The sequence below is a fragment of the Elephantulus edwardii genome, unplaced genomic scaffold, assembly GCF_000299155.1.
Source record: "Elephantulus edwardii isolate Elephantulus edwardi_28Jun2011 unplaced genomic scaffold, EleEdw1.0 scaffold00046, whole genome shotgun sequence".
NCBI lineage: Eukaryota > Metazoa > Chordata > Mammalia > Macroscelidea > Macroscelididae > Elephantulus > Elephantulus edwardii.
In genome coordinates, this window is record NW_006399796.1 from 14,423,646 (window position 1) to 14,443,094 (window position 19,449).

The following is a 19,449-nucleotide window of genomic DNA, read 5'->3' on the forward strand; positions in this document are numbered from 1 at the left end:
GTATCTCTATTTGTAACTTTTTGAGAAAACGCCATACCGCCTTCCACAGTGGTTGCACCATTTTACACTCCCACCAACAGTGAATAAGGGTTCCAGTTTTTCCACAATCTCGCCAGCATTTGTTGCTTGCTGCTCTGTTAAATTTTGCTGTTCCTACTGGGGTGAGATGTTCTCATACTTGTTTTGATTTGCATCTCTCTTAGAGCTAGGGATTTTGAACATTTCTTCACGTGCTTGTTAGCCATCTGAATACCTTCTTTGGTGAAGTGTCTGTTCATATCCTGTGCCCACTTTTCAACTTGATTGTTTACCTTTATCTTGTTGTGGTGAGGGACTGTATTTCTAACAGAATGTTGCATCAGAATAGAACACAGGGTCCAGGGCAGAAACCCAAGAGTATAGAATAAGAGCTCTCTTGAGAATTTGTATTAGGGTTGTTGTTGTTATGTGCTGTTAAGTCAACTACAACTTCCAGCAACCCTATGAACAGCTCTGAACTCTGCCCTATCCTGGCCCAATCCCATCATCTCTGACATACCTGTCCCTATTGCCACAGTTACGGCATCAATAAATTTCATCCTGGATCTTCCTCTCCTGCACTGACCCTCTACCCTTCCACGCATTATGACCTTCACCAAGGACTGGTCCCTCCTGGCAATATGCCCAAAGTATGTGAGCTAGAGTTTCAGTATTCTTGCCTTGAAGGAGTTTCATCCTCTCCAAGATGGACCTGTTTGTTCTCTTGGCAGTTCATGGTATGTTCAATACTCATCTCCAGCACCATAACTCAAAGGCAGTGATTCTTTTTCTGTCATCCTTACTCATTGTCCAGCTCTTAGATGCATAGCAAGTAATTGTGAAGACAATGGCATGGATCAGACGCACCTTTGTCTCTAGACTAAGCACTCTAGACAGGTCCCTGACAGCAGACTTTCCTAAAGCAACTCATCTTTCGATTTCCTGACTACTGGTGCCAAGAGTGTTGATTGTGGAACCATGCAAGATGAAATTCTTAACAGTCTCAATCTTTTCTCCATCTATCATGATGCTGCCTATTGGCCTGGTGGTGAGAATCTTGTTTTATTGATATTGAGATGCAATCCATCCTGAAAACTTCAATCCTTGACCTCTGCAGCAAATGCTTTTAAGTCTTGCTCAGTTTCAGCAAGCAAGGTTGTGTCATCTACATAATGCAGGTTGAGTCTTCCTCCAACCCTGATGTCACATTCTTCTTAATAAAGTTCAACCTCCCGAATGATCTGTCCCTCATTTAGATTAAAAAGGTATGGAGAAAGGATGCATCCCTGACTTATTCCTTTCCTCATTTTGAACCATGCAATGTTCCCTTGCTCTGTTTGTACAACAGCTTCTGATTCTAGGTATTGGTTTCACTATTTCCATTTTTCTCAATGTCAACCACAATTTGTTGTGATGCACACATTCAAATACCTTTGCACAGTCAGTAAATCATGAGCCCAGCATGGGAAATGAGTAATAATTCTCCACATACCAAATGCACCTCCAATCTCGGCCCCACTTGTTGGAATATTGACGTTTACAATGCCGCAGTCTGATCCTTTAGGACTGTGTGTAAAAAGAAAGCAAGATGAGAGTAATACATAGGAAATTAAAACAAAAACACTAAAAAGGCTTTTCAACACTGATAGTTTTCAAAAGTCCAGTCATCTCACAAATCCAATTTACACAGATATTAAAAATAGATAAATACCCAAGCCATCGGAAGATTCTTCCCAAATCCTTGGTAAAAATGCTGCTTGAAAGTCCCTGTTTCACTTCATTATTCCAGGCAAAGACCTGTTCTTCATCCTAAGGCAAGGGTAGAAGAAGTTGTCAGGTGACACAGTATACAGGACAAAATTCACTGATACTAAAATAATTTCTAATACATACCAGGATAATTTTAGCACACAAAAAGAAGAAAAACTCATATTGTATTTGTATGCTTCTCTTAAGTGTTTCTTTAATTCCCCCCAACTATGCTTTATTGAGAAATGACGATTAGTATTCCCCATAGAATACACTGATTCAAAAATTTTTCATTCTTAGACTTAGCTAATCCTATTCTATGATACAGGTCTACAGAATCTTAATTTTGCAGATAAACGATCTAAGGATATATAAGGATGTGTTTCATGTTACTTAAATCCACAATAAAAACCCATGGTGGCTGTTGATATGGGCTGTTGCATTGAAATGGACTCAGCTGACCCTCCAATGGGTTTTCAAAGGCTGTAAATCACATGGAAGGAGTCTGCTCATCTTTCTCCCACAGAGCAGCTGGTAAAAGCACCTGGCTCTGGCAGTACACCTCCTTACCACTAAGTGTACCCAGAGCAGCAGCAGTCAAGAACTCAAATGATATGCTGCACTGGGCAAATACGCTGTCAAGAAACTCTTTCCAAGAGGTTCACTTTCTTTCTCCACAGTATTATAGTCTCTCACTCACACACATACACACACACAAAATAGGCAATCGCTATTTTCAATAGTCACTCTAAAGAGCGTTGTTGGTATGGTGCATTAAAGGTCAGTAGTTCAAAGCCACCAGTAGCTCAAAGGGAGAAAGATGGGCCCTCTCCTTTCATAAATATTTGCAGCCTCAGAAACCCAATGGAGGGTGGTTTAGTTTGAATCAACTCCAAAGAGATTTTGGATTTTATCACTATAGGAGCCCTGTTGGCTCTGTGGTTAAAGCTCTCAACTGCTAACCCAAAGGCTGATAGTTCAAGGCCACCAGACAATTCATGAAAGAGTTATAGGGGCATGCTTCCATGGGGATTTACAACTCTGAAAACCCTACAGGTCAGTTCTAGCCAGCCTTACAGGATTGCTATGAATATAACGGATTTGACAGCAATGGATTAAAGAACTCTGGTGCTAACCAAAGATCAGTAGTTAAATATATCAGCTGTTCCATGGTAGAAAGCTGTAGCTTCTGCTCCTATAAAGATTTACAGTCTTGAAAACCTTCTAAGGAAGTTCCACCCTATTCTACAGGGTTGCTATGAGTTGGAATCAACTCAGTGGCAGTACATTTTAGTTATTTTCTTTTTTTAAAAACCAAACAAAACACCACCAACCCAGTCATTGTATATGAAAAGGCATGCTGGTGAGATAGACAATGGTTAAAGTACTCAGTTGTTAATCAAAAGGTCAGGGATTCAAGCCAACCAGGTGGTTGTCAAAAGATACAGCAGTGTATTTCCACAAACAATTATAGTTTTGGAAATCCTATGAGCAGTTCTACACTGTCCTACAGGGTCCCTAACAATTGGAATTGATTTATTGTAGTGGGGTTTCCTTTATATGAAAGAATGATAGATCATTTGAAGCAAGTTATGAAGAAATGCAATGATATATTTGCAAAATAGTGCAATTCTCATTAACCTTTTAACATAATCATGATGTGTTCAATACTAATTCTACATATTAGCTTGTAAGCTATTAGACCACCTACCTCCACTAGTTGGAATCTGAACAGCCTGTCCTCTGATACAGGTCATAGCCATCGGCCTTTAGACTGTCCCACATTTACTCCTTACATCTGTTGATACTCAGCAGCAGCCTGTCCAGATCTCCACACCTCTAGTGTGGGGGAGCAGCTATAATTATGGAGTCTAAGGTGACATATTTTATTCATCTCATTTTATTTTATCCTTAACTTTCAAATTTTAACTAGTTAGAAAAACCTCCTAAAATAACCTCTCTACAGGCTAATTAAATGGAATGTAATATACCTTCATTTTCCCCCTAGTCTTTTCATTTGTTTTGACTTGAGAATAAAGAATCAACTGTTACCTTGAATTTAAAGACATAAAGAATTGGAGCAAAAGTCTCTGTATGCGCAATGGCGGCATCATGGGCGAGGCCTGTCACGATGGTCGGTTCTACATAGTTCCCTGGGCGGTCCATGGCCTTGAGTAGAGAAAATAAGAATTCAAACACTTGTTTTCTAGCATTAAGGTCTAGAGACACAAGTTTTGCATATACTTCATCTCACATACTTTGAACATGTTTCTTGGCAAGGGACATCATGCTAGAAAAGGTGGAAGCCCAGTAAAAGACAAAAAGACCCTCAATGAGATGGACTGATACGGTGACCACAGCAATGGGCTCAAATGTATCATAGATGAGGAGGACGGCACAGGATAGGCCAGGGTCCAGGTGTGTGGTTCACAGAGTCGCTATGAGTCGTGCTTGACTTGATAGCACCTAATCATAACAATATGATAAAAATAATAAAACTATGTGATTTATTTTCTTCAAAACCACAATTCCAACATGAATGAAAGTTCTCTCCCTACTATTAGTTCTAGCATAAATTGGTCAGAGGAAAGTAAAAAAAAGAGAAAGTCAACAACAGTATCATGACCAAGTTGAAAAGAAATGTCATGATAGTAGTGGGTTTTTTTATTTATGTCATTTAAAAATAAGTCTATCATTCTTTTCTTTTTTTTTCTTTTTTCTTGTTGTTTACCATCAAATGATCTAACTGGCACAGGAGAAGATTACCCCTCCTTCTCCAGTGGAGCACCTGGTGGATTCGAACCACATGACTTTGGGATTGCAGCACAGCTTCTTGCTACTAGGCCACCAGAGCTCCACATCTATTGTTCTTTAGAGGTGGAGTCAGAGTGCTCCTTAGAGGCAAATCTGACGAGCCTTCCCATCTCACATACACTGGGTTACCAGGAGGCGCCAGTCACTGGAAAAGTGACTTGGAAAAGCAGAGGGTCAGATAAGGAGAAGCCCCGTAAGCAGATGAAGTGACATAACGAATGTAACTATGAGCCTGAGAACAAGAGCAGATTGTGAGGAAGGCACGCGATGGGGGTGGGGGGGGGGCGGCCCGCGCATGGTTCAGATCTGTTGTATACAGAATCCTGAGGAGTTGGAATCGACTTGACTGCAATTAATAACAACCACACAGCTATTATACAGAAACCAAAAGAGCCAAAAGGATACACTACGGACACTCTCTTAGTCAACTTCCATGTAATGAAATTATTAGCTCCTCTCCACTTAATTAATGTTCACTTTTCATTCTTAAAACAGTCTGATATCCATCGGCAGCTGCTCTGGCAAGGTGATGACTCTCTAATGTCTCTCTAGATTTCTGCTCTTAGCCTTTGAGCTGTGTGCCTACCAAGAGTCAGCTGTATTTATTCCCAATTCCACAGCAAGTATACTAGCTGAATTTGTTACTATAATGGAATATTGCATTACATGACTTAAAGAAACACTATGCAAAGCAAGAAAACAAAGCAATTCTAAAAAGATTAAAGAAATTGCTTTGGAAAAAGCTGAGTATAGGTAGTACTAAAAATACACAACTAGATATGGCTGCATCAACAGTATAAAAAGAGTGAAGAAAGTATAGAGAGTTAGGAAATAGTAATGGCCTAGAAAGATTTTGTTCTCAGAATGCTTTATAAGAGACTCTTTTCTTAATGAACTTTTAAAAATGTGAGCTGCAATTATCAGCTGTAGATAATAAATTATGTGTATAGCTTATACAAGGAATTATATCTAACCAGACATGAAGAAAACATATTTGGTAGTACATTAATGTAATCATATGCATTAAAATAAAATCCTTATTGTATGTCTTTTCTTAAGGATATCTGGCCTTAACTGCCAAATAACCAATAAATATGAATTATACCTGCTCTGAATACAAAGTCTTCATTCTCATGAAATGGTCTTTTGTCTACGCAAATCTATGAGGTTTTTTTATATGTATTCTTCAAGAGTTGTTACATGCATGTTACAGAATCTGTCTTTAAAATATCTACCCAATCATTATAATAGGACTGAGGAGAAGAATCCCTGCTTGTACCTAAAGTGGAAAAAAAAAGGTTTGGGGGTTGTTTTTCTTTTCTAAAAAATAAGCTATGACTCCCAGACCATTTTACTCACCGTGCCTCCACAGATCACTGTGCCCCCTTGTTTCTTGGCTTCACCCATTGCCGCCAGGAATAAGCTCACTGCCTGTTTCGTGTGTAATGGTCCATAGAGAACATTAGCTGGAAGGAGAAAAGAAATATTCTAAATACCTCTAGTTTCCCCTAAATGCATCATTTTATTACCACAGTAGCTTTCACACTCAACAGATCAACCCCTTCATATCTCCTTTCAGTCCAGATCAAAAGGCAGCAGCCTTTATTTCTAGCATGTCAAAGAGTCAAGTATTTTAGGCTCTATGTGATGTCTGTGATCTCAATTCTGTCATCACAGCAACAAAGCTGTTACAGACAATGTGTAACAATGAACTGTCATGACTGTGTTCCAGCAAACTCACAGAAACAGGTCAAATCTGTTTGCCTCCCTAGTTTAGAAGAATGAGAATTAATTCTTAAGGGAATCACATGAAAAATACAGGACTAGTTTATTCCTGACCAATGTGCTCATCCTCCAACAACTTTATGGTTTCGGCTGCAGATCTACAATCCACACGGGAGGAGAGTGAGTGATGTTCCCGGCAGGACTTAGCAGTAAAGGTAACTACAAGCAAAGGAAGATTTCGGCAGGCATCTGTGAAGAGGTGCTATTTTTGCTGGGAGCCCGTGGGGACAGCAGAACAGGGCTAGAAGGCTTGAGGCACTGATGGCGCTCAGAGAACCAGGTGCAAATGGCACACAAGGTGAATGGAAGGTAAGCAAGGAAGAAGGTAGAGGTCAGACCCTGAAAAAGGTGAGCCACTAACAAGTCTAGGTTACTGCCTCTGAGCAATGAGAGGTCACTGGTATGTTTCAAGTAGGAGAGTGAACTCTCCTAACACATGATGAAAATCACTGCTTACTATGGAAGAAAAAAATGGAAGTAAAAAAAGTCAGGAAATTCCTACAGTGTCTTATGGCAGTGAATTAGACAAGAGCAATAATAGAATAAAATAGAACTAGGCAAATTGCACCCATCTAAACAACAGCTTGTGGATAAAATATCCTAATTGCACCCACAAACTGCCATCGAGTACTCAGGTTCCCATCCTAGGGAATACACACTGTCATCTCAATGCCCTATTAAACAGAAATACATAAATAACGCTGAGGAGAGGAGAAACACTGATACCGTCAGCTGCCAAAAGGGGAAAGCTTTAAAAATGAGCCAGATACTCACAGTCCCATGGGTTCCCCACACGAATCTGCGCATACGCCTTTTTAAGCTTATTTACAACTTCATCATGGATGCTTTCATGTAAAAACTAAGAGGGGGAAAAGAGAAATATGAAAGCGATTGGTAAAATACATGCACAAATTCCTTTTAGCAACATGTAATTGATTTTATTGAAAATATTTCTGAAATATTAAGATCTCTGAAAATATAAAATAATACAGCTGACCTTTGGACAGCACAGGCTTGAAGTGCCCGAGTCCACACAGATGCCGATATTTTTTCTGTTGTTATTGCAGTGAGCTCTCGTGTTATGTCACCACAACCCCCACTGCAATCAAATTTGTTCCAATCTGTCGAGGCCCTTAAAGTCAAAGTAGAACTGCTTTCCTACAGTTTCCAAGGCAGTAAATCTTTACAGAAGCAAATTGCCACATCCGTCTCCTGCAAGGCAGCTGGTGGATTTGAACAGTCGACTGTCTGGTAAGCAGCCCAACATTTATTAGTCCACTGCAATGCCCATGGCCCTTTCAAGTGTTAAAAGTATCCTCCTAAAACATCCTGTGATACTAAGGACTTCAGTGTGGGCAGTTCATCTCTCGCATATAATTTACTGGAGAGAAATATGAAAGTTGGACCACTCATTTCAAACCCATGTGGTTCAAGGGCCAACTAGAAATTATACACTGATTTTTGACTGTGCAGAAGGTAGGTGCTCCTAACCCCTGTGTTGTTCAAGTTAACTGTGGAAACGTGTTTTTCTCAAAAAAATTACAGGATTAATAGTATTAGCATTCATAAGAATAATTTCTTCAGGTAGATGTTAGAATAGTGAGACATATTTTTAGCGCCTTTCCAAGGGCCTATTTGAATAAGCTTCACAATCTTCATTAATCCTGGCTCTGTTCTAGAGTATTTGATGTCCTAATTACCAAAGAACCTTCCATAACATAATTGTATAAGTCACAGTAAACACATATCACAATGTTTGGTCAGTAACCCCTGCTGTGTAACCATATGTACTTAGACTATAGGCAAAAAGGTATTTAAAATGCAGTCTTAATTGAATGAGGATAAGCCTGTGCTCACTCTATGTGGTATACACACTCCTTGTTATACTCCCAGAGATAGAGTATGTTCCAAGTCATACAATCTGAGCTGATATCCATGGAATGAATGAAATGACATGGCCTCAATGTAGGGAGCAGTCTATGAAAAACCACCATAAGGTCAGTGATGAGTCAGAAAACCCACTGGAGCGTCAGCTATGAGTCGGTTCTAACTCCACAGGACATAATTAGCAACAACAGTTGTGGAGAGGTCTATGACACTGTAATTTTTCTTTTCCTACACACTGCTGTTCTATGGAAATTAGATTAGGCCATAACTAATATTTATATTTAGCATTAAATAAAAAGCATGTCTATGCATGATTCGCTCCAAGATAAAAGAAAAGAATAGCTATTGCTCAACAGAGAAATGCTTGACTTTCACATCATTCCCTATCAACCTTCTGGTCCAAGATACAATCTTTTTGGAGTACCCACTTCCTTCAGGGAGACTTGGTGGCACAGTGCTTGAATGCTCAGCTACAAGCCAACAGCTGGAGCCCAGGGGTTGCTCCATGGGAGAATGAAGCATAACCCTCCACAGAGATCACAGCCTGGGAACCCTCTGAGGCAGCTGTCCCGTGTCCCTCCTACACAGTCACCAAGAGTAGGAATGAACTCGACAACCATGGGCTTTGTCTCCTTCCTTAGCTTTAATGGAATAAACGTTCAAGCAAAACAATTTAATAAACTGTAAGCACTTTATCAACACTGTCATCTTAGAATTTTTGAAAACTGAGTAATGTAAAATTATTTTCATTTGCTGTGAAACAGAAAATACTAAAAAGTGAAATAGGAGAGATAGACTGAATTATTCATGTCTTTTATTGCTATTCAATTAGATTATGTCAACCTTATTCAAAAAGAATTTGTTCATGTTCACTGATTGTTACTGTTAAGTATCATCAAGTACAAGTCATAAAGGCCCTATGAACAAGAGATGTAAATCCTGTCCTATCCTGTGCCAAACTCACAATCTCTGATGCACTTGAGCCCATTGCTGCAGTCACTGTCAGTCTACTTGGTTGAGGGTCATCCTCTCCTTTGCCATCCCTCCACCTTTGCACATGATGTCTCTCTCCAAGAACAGCCCCTCCTAACAACATGCCCAAAGTATGAGAGATGAAGCTTCACCATCTTTGCTTCCAAAGAGCACTCTGGCTTCACCTTCTCCAAAACACATCTGTTTGTTCCTTCGGCAGTCCATGGGATGGATATTCAGTACTCTTCTCCAACTCCACAACTCAAAGGCATCTGTTTTTCTTGTGTCATCCTTATTCACTGTCCATGCTCACAATGAGAGTCAAAACCTATAGCCCACTCTTTTACAACCCAATTGTGAACTCTTTTTTTGTTTTTAATTGTAGTAGGAGAAATCAATTTTCTAATGAAAATAACAGCAAAAGCAGGTAAATTCTCCAACAAGTACAATTTGGTCGATTGTAATATACATACACAATTTCCCCATGTTACAAAATAGTGATGAAATATCGTATACAAACTAAAATCCTACTCAGGTGAGGGCATAGGGATTAAACTTTCCAAACTCTTCAGGATAAATCTTCAGATGCTGTTGTGGTGGTGGTTGTTGTGTACCAAAGAGTTGGATCCAACCCATGGCTGACCCTCTGCAGATTTTCAGAGGCAGTTAATTGCATGGGAGGAGATTGTCCATCTGTCTCCTGCAGAGAAGATGGTGGCCTTAAACCGTGTGCCTTTGGCATTGCAGTGCAGCTTTTTGCCATAGGCCACCTGAGCCTGTCCAAGAGACAGATAGCCAACAGGAGGAGCCAATATATGGAAAAAAAGACATTGACCTTGGAAAAGCAGATGATAAGCAAATCAGAGGAAGATCCTTAATGAGATGGGATGACCCAGGGACGACAGCAATGACCTCAAACACAGCAGACTGTGAGGATGGTGCAGGCTGAGGCAGGGTTTCATTCTGTCGTGCAGAGGACCGCCATGAGCGATCACTGACCTGATGGAGCCTGCCAAATACAATAACATATATGCAGGTGTACGTGTACCAAACCAACTACCATCTAGTCATTTCTGACTCATGGTGATCCTCCATCTGGTTTCCAGGGCTGTAGATATTTATAGGAAAGACTGCCCATCTTTCTCCTGTGAACCACCTACAAGTTCTGAACTACTGGCCTATCAGTTAACATTACAACACAGAATGCACCACGCCACCGGAGTTCCTTATACGTGCACAGATGATGTATTTCTAGAATGTTTCACTAAACATGTCACATCCTAAGATAGAGGACAAAAACTAAAAGCTTTATTTTTATAAGATGTTTATCTGTTAGCCAGGTTGTCTACCTTTTTGCTAAGGATTTTGTCATTTTTGTATTAAGTTTCATTCTCTAAGTGACTATGGATAAAGGTCCACATTTTTCCAGGAAAGAGAACAGATTTCTCCCAGGCCACATGCAATCATTCTTAGTGTCACTGGGAAAGGGGAGTAAGTCAAGCACCTGGCTGATAAGCAGAGTAAAAATAGACCAGCTATATATTTGCCGACCATGTCAGGGAATACATTTTGCTAGTAATACTTTTGTAATACCTTCCTAAAAGTAGATCTCACTACAAAGTGGTGTCTAAAGAACAGGACAAGTTCATTTGTCCACAAACGCACACTCACCAGCCGCCTCGCAGTCGTACACCTCTGACCAGCTGTCCCCACGGCCGCAAAGAGAGCTGATGGAACGACTAAACTGAGGTCTGCATCTTCAAAAGCTTAGGGAAGCACAAACACACATCCATCAGTGCAGTGGCAGTGCAGTCAGAGAGGGTGGTTGGTAACTGGCATAAAATGATGCTTTTAAAGAGTATGGTAAATAAACACTAAAATTATCTCTGAAAAAATAAGCATGTTCACATTAAAAGACTCATGTAGTCACTAGGGAAAAAGGTAAGTTTTCTCCCAGAGAAGATTTTATGGCAACAGAACAAAGAACACTGAGCTTTGTGGTTCTTTACCCAAGTGCAAATGTACAAGGGGGACCTAGAATTTAATTTTTCATCACTCCCAGTTTCTGATGACTGAATATCCTCTGTATTCACCTTAGGGTCTCTGCTCTAAGGCCATTATCCTCTTTTTCAGTTTATTTGGCTTATGGCCGGTTTTGATGCCAGTCTCTCAGGGCCCACAGGTAATAAGAAAGAACAATGTAATCCTTCCAATTATCACCATGATCAAGCCACAGAATCTAGTAATATAGACAACTCTTATTGTCATCAGTCTCACTCTGTCATTGCCATTGAATTGGACCTACTCACAATTAACCAACCCTCTAGCAAGCTTTCAAAGGCTGTGACGAGTATAAGAGGAGATTACCCATCTTTCTCTTTGGGAATAGCTGGTGAATTCAAACTGCTAGATACACATCGTCTTTGGGGTAGCAATATGAGTCCCTAATGCCGCATGCTGCCATCTTATAGAGCTTCCAGCTTTCTGAAACTCAAACTCTCTGCTCCTGCCTCGGAAAATCTCACATCATGAGAAACCTCAACATGATTGCACTCAGGGTCTCTTCAAGCTTTTCTACTCCTCTGAAGAGATCAGAGCAACATCACTTCCAAATTCCTCCATATTAGAGTCTATTCCTTCCTTCCTTCCTTCCCATCCATCCATCCACCCTGAGAAAACAAATTCAAGAGAGCATTTACAAAGGTAACCCCTCCATTTATATTATTAGTACTTCTTTCCCTCTTTTAAGGATCTAGAAATTTATAGCTAACATTACTTCTTTCATCTTCCATTTTACCTCTCCTCAACTCTAATGGAATTCTTAGACTAGCATAATGGTAAAAAACGGGGCACGGTGAATCAAACAGACCAAGATTCTTACCTAATGGCAGCGCATTTTAATTGTGTTCTTTTAATTTTGTATGACTCAGTTTCCTTAATAAAACAGGGCAATAAAACCTAGTTAACAAGCTTAGGGAAGCGAAGTGGTCTAGAGACTGGCTGCTGGATACAAGGGCTTTGTCTATCACTTGCTGACCTAGGGTACAGCATCTCTTTATGTTTTGGCATTATCTTCAAATTAAGAGAATGATGTTATCTACCTTGTAAGAGTATTTGGATGATTAAATAAAACAATTGATCTAAAACAACCTAGCACAGTAGCTGGCAAATGCTTGTTGATGCTGTTTTATATGTTGAGTCAGAAATGATTCATAGTTGACCCTTCAGTGAGTTTTCAGAGGCTGTAAATTGCACAGGAGATTGTCTATCTTTCTCCCTCAGAGCAGCTGGTGGATTTGAACCACCTGCCTTATAACTAGCAGCACAACTATTTGCATTAAGCCACTAGAATAACCTGACAAATTCCTACTGCTCATAAAATGTTACTATATCTTTAAAAGATATAACTAGATTGAAAGTTTAAGTGGAACAAACTTTCACTATGTATTTTTAAACTTCTAATGTCTGTTGTTATGTGCCATCATGTCACCTGCAACTCATAGTGACCTTTATAATATTTTATATGATGATTATATGGGCATATGAAAGCAATGATGCCAAGATAGAAATTGCTTTTCATTACAACTATTATGCTTCTGTTAAGTCTCAACATGCTAATTTTCATCCCATTATGCAGATATTAAGCTGGTAGGATATTCTGTGTCAAATTCAAATTAAAAAAAAAGATAAGTACATTTTTTAAGTAATCTTTAAACCTATAGCCTAAGTGACTTTTTAAAAAAAAGTCTTAACAAATTTTTCTTTTCTAATATAAAAGCGATCAAGATTCCAACAGACATAAACTAAAGTTTTTGGCAAATAAAGGATTTATCAAGTCACATAACAAGAGCTACTAATTCTAGGGTAGCAGGTGGCCAGTTTTCAGAAAGGAAGCAGAGCCACAGAGAAACCGTGCTACATCTCAGTGGTTGACACATTCACAGACTCTAGACCCAAAGTCACACATCCTGAACAGGACACCCCTTCCCTCACAGTTATCCATGTCTTCCAGCCAAGCTGGTACCACCTCACAGGTAACATTCTAAAGCAGGAACTATGTCTGAGGCACATACAACACAGAAGGTCTTGCTGAGTAAAGGGATCAGTTCCTCAAGTGCTATGTATTCACTATGGCTGCAAATATTTCTGAATGGAAAACACAACAAATAAAAGGCAATCTTACCAATAATGGCATTGTTTCCTCCAAGTTCTAACAAACTTCTCCCTTTAAAAAAAATATAAACACATATTAACATCTCCTGCAGTAATTCATAATATTTACTGCTGGATGAAATCAGAGTATAGCATATGCCAAATATTTTTATTTTATACTTTTTAAAAAATCTGAGTATTCTATCAACAGTAATTTTTTTTTATTTTAAGAAACTGTTTATTAGGTTATAACTTTGAAATATTTAATGATAAAGGATATGTTCCAATTTCTTCTCAATGGTTAAAAAATAATATTCAGTCATTTTTTTTTTGTGCATGCATGCTAATTAAACCAGAGGGGAAAATAATAAAGCAAATGGGGCAAAATGTAAACAATGAGTGAGTCTGGATAAAGCATATACAGGAATTTCTAGTGTTAATTCTTTTTTAACTTTTCTTTAAGTTTGAAATCAGATCAAGATAAATTACTGCAAAGTATTTTTGTGCTCACTGTAGACAATGTTTTAAAAGAATTAAAGAAGAAAGTATCAAGGAAAAAAAAATCAATGGCTCATTATGCCACCATAACGTCCCTGCTCACAATTCGTTAGTTTGTTGTTGTGTTGATAGGGGCTATTGTTTGACTATTAATCACAGTGACCCTGTGAACAACAGATCTGAACCCCACTCTATCGTGTGCCATCCTCCCCACTTCTGATTACGTTCAAGTTCCCTGTTACAATCACTGCGTCAGTCCACCTTGTTGGGGATTTTCTTCTCTTCCTCTCTCTGCACATTATCCCCTTTTCAAGGATTGGATACCTCCTGACAACATGCCCAAAGCATAGGAGGCAAAGTTTCACCACCTATGTCTCTAAAGAGCACACAGGTCACACTTTCTTCAAGATGCACTTGTTTATTTTTTTGGCAGCCCATGGGACATTCAGAACTCTTTTCTGAACACCACAGCTCAAAGCCATCAATTCTTCTATCATCCTTATTCACTACCCAACTTTCAGAAGCATAGCAAGTAACTGAAAAGTTCATGATTTGGATTCGATGTAACTGTTGTTCTCTAGCACTTTAGAGAGGTCTCTGACAGCAGATTTTCCCAAAGCAATGTGTCTCTTAATTTCTTGATGGCTGATAATATGGGTGTTGGTTGTGGATGGAAATAAAATTAAATTATTGACAACTTCAATCATTTTTCCATCTATCATGATGTTGCTTTTCAGTCTACTGGTGAGGATTTTTGTTTTCTTGATCTATAACTCAATATGGAGTCTTCTAATGTTTTCCCCAGACATTTATATTTAGTTGAGATTATACCATATAATTAATGTTACTTTTTCTTTCCTGATTAATATCTCACATCATTTCTCTCAGTTACTAGAAGTTACTATTCAGTGATTGGGATAATTGGGATGGGAGTATCAGAGACAGTGCGATTGGCACAGGACAGAGCAGAGTTTAGGGCTGTTATACATAGGGTCGCTATGAGTCGCAAGCGACTGGACGGCACATAACAACAACAACAACAACAACAACCAAAACTAAGTATTTGTTATTGGTAATGTACCAGAATTTATTTCTCCATTACCTCACTAATAAATATATTGGCTGCTGCTGATCTCTTTATTATCTACTTAGATCATACCAAAAGGTATGACAAAGGCTCTTGATAGATAAACGTCATTCCCGAAGAGTTATACAGAAAGGTGTGTCAATCTTACCTTCTTTCCTTGTTGTACAATAGCCCTAAGCCCTGCTCTGTCCTGTGCCAATCTCACCACCTCCAACACATCTATCCACATTACCATTACCTAGTCACTAAATCAATCCACCTCACAGAGGGTCTTCCTTTCCTGAGCTGTCCCTCCACCCTCCCAAGCATGATGTCCTTCTTGAAGAACTGGTCCCTCCTTGCAACATATCCAAAGTATGTCAGACGAAGCCTCAGAATCCTTACCTCCAAAGAGCAGCCTGATTTAACCCTCTCCAGGATGAAACTGTTCATTTTCTTAGCAATCCATGGTATATTCAATTCTCTTCTCCAGTACCACAGCTCAAAGGCATTAATTCTCCTTCTATCATCCCTAGTCATTTTCCAGCTCTCTGATGCATAGTAAGTGATTGCAAAGACCATGGCCTGTATCAGGCACACCTTAGTCTCCAGAGTGGCAGCATTGCTTTTCAGTACTTTGGAGAGGTCCATAACAGCAGACTTGCCCATGGCAATATGTCTTTTAATTTCCTGGCAGCTGATTCCAAGAGTGTTGACTGTGGAGCCAAGAAGACTAAAACTGTCAACAATCTCAAACTCTTCACCATCCATTATGATACTGCCAATTGGCCCAGTGATGAGAATCTCTGTCTTCTCGATATTGATCCTCAGTCCCTAAAAGTTTGAGATATTTCTCTTTTTTTTCCCCTGTAAATAAACTGTATATCATCTTTTATATAATAAGTTTGATCTGACAAGAGAGTATGTTCTCATTTCCACCACTCTGAAACAGTAATTATCCTGCTGGAATTCTAACGAAAGGGATGGGGCTATATCATTACAGAAAGTCATCAAGTACTACCTCAGCTCTCATCACTGCTGCAATAGCGGATTTTAAAACCACTTTCTCAGCACTATGAAGAGTGTTGAAGAGGACTATGCTTTATTTCTTTACTTATTAAAACTGAGGAAACAAAAATTCTATGCTTAACATCGGTTCCTCCAGTCTGGCTGAAAGTGAAATTTGGCAAGTTTGAAGTTGTGGAGATTTTTGGTTTGTTTTTTTTTTAATTATCCTTCCAATTGCCCAACAATTGATTCCTAATTTTACTTCTAACCACCAAGCTTGTATAAGAAAAGCACCTATAAGTCAAGAGAGACAAATATATTTTTAAAATCTAGATTCCTTATTAGGAGACTACTAGTACAATTTAGAATCCTATTCATCATACAAACTACACTTTTGAATAAATGAGAAGATGAAATCTGCTAACATCTCTTCACATGATGATTGGCTAGGTATATCCTTGTTGTTGTTGTTCATTCTGTCAAGCGAGACTTGTAGTGACACTGTGAACAAAAGACCTAATGACTTTCTATAACTATCACCAATTCCAAGTTCAGAGTTTCCAGAGACATGTGGTTTAGGAAGTGGACGCCACTCTTGCTTCTAAACTTGTTTTACAACTGTGAGCTCCATCGAACACTGTCTACATTGGGAAACCATTCTGGTATTTGATACACCAATGGTACAAGGTTCAGTATCACAGCAACCCAGGCTACTTAATACTTCACATTGACAAAGAGTTATGTACAAAGTGGAAGAGTTCCTCCAGATATAAACAGCACTAGTTTCATTTAACAGTGGTAAAGTGTCATCAAGTTGAATACGACTGAGAGTAAGTTTTGCAGAAAAGACCTGAACTCTGTTATATAACGAAAATCATTTCTGTGCAGAACTCTGTTCTACAACTAACATCATTTCTGTACATTTTAGAGAGTTTAGAGAGTTTGTAGAACTTCCAGAAGCATCTAGTTTAGGAAGTGGATGCCACTCCTTTACCTATGTCCCAAGTTATTTGTCTTTTTGTTGTTGTTACATATAGTCCACTTTATTCTAGACAAGAGTTGTTGGTTTGTTGTGTTGTTGCTGTTTGGCCAAATAATATAAAGCATTTTAAACTATTTTTTAAAGTATGTACACTATTTGAGATGGATTGACTTGGTGACTGGGGTAATCGGGATAGGTGTGTCAGAGGTAGTGTGGTTGGCGCGGGATAGAGCAGGATTTAGGGCTGTTGTGCATAGGGCTATGAGTCGCAAATGACTCGACGGCACATAACAACAACAACAACAACACACTCTTTGTATAAGTAAGCACTTGAAACTGTACAGATTCAAATAATCATTTCACAAATAAGTTGGATCACCTATTTAGTTACTGACATTGTGGAAAGTGTTTGAGTGTCTCAAAAATAAGGGTCAAGACACAGAACTGAATATTCATGATATAGTATGGTAAATACCAACTGAAACATCAGCAGTTCAAACCTACCAGCCATTCCACAGAAGAAATATGAAAAACCCAATGAAAGGTCATCATGAGCCAAAATTGCTTTGATAGCAGTAGGGAGACCTGGTGATCTAGTGGTAAGAAATGGCACTGCAATCTCAAAGGTAGGAGGGTCAAATCCACCAGCTGTTCTGGGGAAAAGGATGGGCAATGACCTCCTTTGTGATTAACTGCTTCTGAAAACCCTCCTGAGCGTCGGCTATGGGTCTGTTCCGATTCAATGGTACACAAACAACAGCCTTATCAGTTTGATTTTCAAGTATTTTCTCCTGTTTAGTAGGCTACCTGTTCACTTTTTTGTTTGTGACATTTGAAGCATAAATGCTTTTAATTTTTATGAAGAAAAAATGATTTTTTTCTTTATGCATTTTAATCTCTTATCTAAGAAGCCATTGCATAATCCAAGGACACAGATTTATTTCTATGTTTTCTTCTTAGTTGTTGTTGCTGTTAAGTGTCATCGAGTCGCTTACGACTCATAGCGACCCTATGTACAACAGCCCTAAACTCTGTTCTGTCCTGTGCCAATCTCATTGTCTCCGACACACTCATTCCTATTACCCCAGTCACCAAATCAATTAGTTTTTATATTATAGTTATAGCTCTTACATCTAGGTATTTAATAATTTTCACTTTTTTTTTCTTTTCAGTTTTCCCAGTACCATTTGTTAAAATAATTATTCTTTCTCTATTGTAAGGTCTTGGCATCCTTGTTAAAAAATCAACTGGCCATAAATATAAGGGTTTATTTCTGAGCTCTTAATTCTATCCCATTGGTTATATGCTTGTCTTTATATCAGAATCAGATCACACAGTCCTGATTACTGTAATTTTATATTAAATTTTGAAATCAGGACATTCAAGTCCTATAACTTTATGCTATTCTTCAAGACTGTTTTGATTATTCCGAGTTTCTTGAATTTTATATGAATTTTAGAATCTGCTTGTCAATTTCTGGGTAGGGGGAGGTAGCTTTTTGATAGGATTGCACTGAATCTACAAAACATTTGTAGGAACATTGCTATGAAAACTTCCAAATACTAGGATATCATTCAAAAAATTCTTCTTTTGGTGAGCTCTGGTGGCCTAGTGGCAAGAAGCTGTACTGCAATACCAGAGGTGAGCTGTTCGAATCCACCAGATGCTCTGCTGGAGGAGGGACAATCTCCTCCTGTACCAGTCAGATCTGATTTGACAGTAGACACACAAAAATTAATAATAATAATAATAAATAAAGTCTTCTTTTTATTTCTTTTAAACACTTTGTGGTTCCCACCTGTAGAAACTGTACTTCATTTGTGAAATTTATTCCTAGGCATTTTATTATTCTTGTGTTTATAGAGTCACTTTAAGTCACATCAACTCAACAGCTACTTCACAGTACCTAACAACAAACAATTGTAAATAAAAGTATTTTCTGAATTTTATTTTCAGATTGTTCATTGTTAGCATACAGAAATAGAATAAACCTATCTTATCTTGATTCTGTATCCTATAGCCTTACTGACTTTACTACTTATTTGTTCCAGATGTTTTTTTGTAAGCTTTTCTTCCCCATGGCTACTTTTTTAAAGATTTTATATATTTGTTTGCATACAAAATTTGTATACATACAAAATTTATCTTTCATTTACATACATTGTTTCACACATTCCTTTATTCACATTGTGTCTCATACATCATTCCCTTACACTGTGTTTTATAAAATTAATCACCATTGATCTATGCCTACTGTTACCTCATATTCAAGTTCAAGTTGAAACTAAGGAAAATTAAATTGAATCCACAGGAACCAAAATATGACCTTGAGTCTATCCCACCTGAATTCCAAAACCATCTCAGGAACAGGGTTGAGGCCTTGAACACTAATGAGCAAAGACCAGAAGAGTTGTGGGGGTATATCAAGAGTATCATCCAGGAAGAGTGCAAAAAGTCATTACAAAGACAGAGGACGAAAAGACCAAAATGGATCTCAGAAGAGACTATGAATATTACA

The 19,449-nt window shown here is 38.6% G+C and overlaps 1 protein-coding gene across 1 annotated transcript in view; it reads right to left on the minus strand.

Annotated features, from left to right (window-relative positions):
- ALDH7A1 (aldehyde dehydrogenase 7 family, member A1) overlaps positions 1-19,449 on the minus strand; it is a 67,175-nt gene that overhangs the window by 6,475 nt on the left and 41,251 nt on the right. Inside the window, exons 10-16 of the mRNA XM_006886004.1 lie at positions 13,409-13,450; positions 10,897-10,991; positions 7,141-7,225; positions 5,941-6,047; positions 3,820-3,936; positions 1,730-1,827; positions 1,511-1,584 (exon numbers count right to left, since the gene is read on the minus strand). Of these exons, the coding sequence (XP_006886066.1) occupies positions 1,511-1,584; positions 1,730-1,827; positions 3,820-3,936; positions 5,941-6,047; positions 7,141-7,225; positions 10,897-10,991; positions 13,409-13,450 (618 nt within the window). The remainder of the gene's footprint in view (positions 1-1,510; positions 1,585-1,729; positions 1,828-3,819; positions 3,937-5,940; positions 6,048-7,140; positions 7,226-10,896; positions 10,992-13,408; positions 13,451-19,449) is intronic.